General features: G+C 53.6%; 1 protein-coding gene across 1 annotated transcript in view; it reads right to left on the reverse strand.

The window, feature by feature from the left end:
* LOC105296294 (piggyBac transposable element-derived protein 1-like) overlaps window positions 1-1,609 on the reverse strand; it is a 20,414-nt gene that overhangs the window by 6,611 nt on the left and 12,194 nt on the right. The window contains exon 5 of the mRNA XM_023534278.1: window positions 1,367-1,606. Within this exon, the coding sequence (XP_023390046.1) occupies window positions 1,367-1,606 (240 nt within the window). The remainder of the gene's footprint in view (window positions 1-1,366; window positions 1,607-1,609) is intronic.

Consider the following 1,609-nt stretch of genomic DNA (forward strand, 5'->3'; position numbering starts at 1 on the left):
TGTTGGATGATAGGATCTTAGAATTCTAGCATTTTACAATTTCAAATGTTTTAAAAAAGTTTGCTTAGTACAGGGTTAGACAAAGAAACAAACCTTGAGGATGTAGACACAGATGCTTTTACTAAGAAGTTAGTGGCCTGCTTTCAGGACCCTTGCTAAACTCACCCCAGTACTCACCATGCACTTCCTGGAGGTTCTCTTGGGGGAGCTCTGGAGGCTCACACTTCAGAGTGGGCACCCCAGGCAGGAGCTGGAGGCTCTGACACTCCAAAGATGCTCCCTCATAATCTGTCACCAGTAGGTGCATGTCCTGTCCCTGAATATAAACAGAAGCCCAGGGACAAAAGATTCACCTTGAAAAGGCATCCTGGTGGGAACTGGACCTAACAGCAGGGACACACTGACAAGTCCCATTTAATCCTCTAAAGAAGCATCAAGGGAGACAGAGTAGGAGACAGAGACACTTATTCACTTGGCAAATACGAACACACGCTAGGCAACAAGAGCCGGGCTAAGGGGACAGTGGCAAAGAAGAGCGGTGAGACAAGCAAAGAATCTTTGCCAGGAAAAACACAGCAAAACAAAAAGCCTTAGACGGATGCATAGGTGGGTAGAAGTTAAGTGAGGTACAGGATAAGCACACCACCTCAAGATGTATCCCACAGGTTACTCATGAATTACACAGAGGAAGATGCGCCCTTGCAGTGAGGAACCTGACCCATGCCAGCTTAACTCCATCAGTAACGAGACAACTCACTACCTGGTGGCGCCTGACAGAATGCACCGACGAGAACACATCATCACTTCTGGTTTTCTAACCCAAACGCACAACCTGGAACTTATCATGAGAAGATGTAAGACAGACCCAACGGCCTATACTCTTCAAAATTGCAAGGGCATGACGAAGAAAGAGTAAGTTTTCCACATTCCGGGAGAGTGAGGAGGCATGGCAACAAAATGCAGCGTGTGATGCTGGACTGTACTGAGTCGGAGGAAATCGCTATAAATAACAGTACTGGGATAATGTGGCATAATTTGCACAAGGATTACTTTTTGGATGACAACATCATAACAATTTTAATTTCTCTAGATTTAATCACTGTATTCTGACAGACACTGAAATACAGCCTGGAGTGTTTGAAGGGCCATGATCTCCGCAGCTAACTCTCGAATGGTGAGAGAAGAAACGCGCGCAGAGCGCGGGAGGAGGCGCGTTCCCCGCCAGGCACCCGCGCGGCGGGAGGAGCGTTCGCCACCGGTGAGTGGGGGGACAGCGCCCCTCCCCCATTCTCCTCCGGGCCAGCAAAGCCTGCACGGGCAGAGGCCCCATCGTCCTCCCGCGGCACCACGCGCACCCTCTCCCCACCTGCCGTGCTGCGTCTCGGGTGTCCGCGTCCGTCTCCGCGTCCTCCAGCGCCGCCAGCGCCTCCTCGCCGCTCTCCGGACACCGTCCCCGCACCCGGGCCCGCAGCTCCGCGGGCAGGACGGCCAGGAACTGCTCCAGCACCAGCAGCTCCACGATCTGCTCCTTGCTGTGCGTCTCGGGCCGCAGCCACAGCCGGCAGAGCTGCCGGAGCCGGCGCAGCGCCTCGCGCGGCCCCCCGGCCTC

Source organism: Pteropus vampyrus, unplaced genomic scaffold, assembly GCF_000151845.1.
Source record: "Pteropus vampyrus isolate Shadow unplaced genomic scaffold, Pvam_2.0 Scaffold124, whole genome shotgun sequence".
Classification (NCBI taxonomy): Eukaryota; Metazoa; Chordata; class Mammalia; order Chiroptera; family Pteropodidae; genus Pteropus; species Pteropus vampyrus.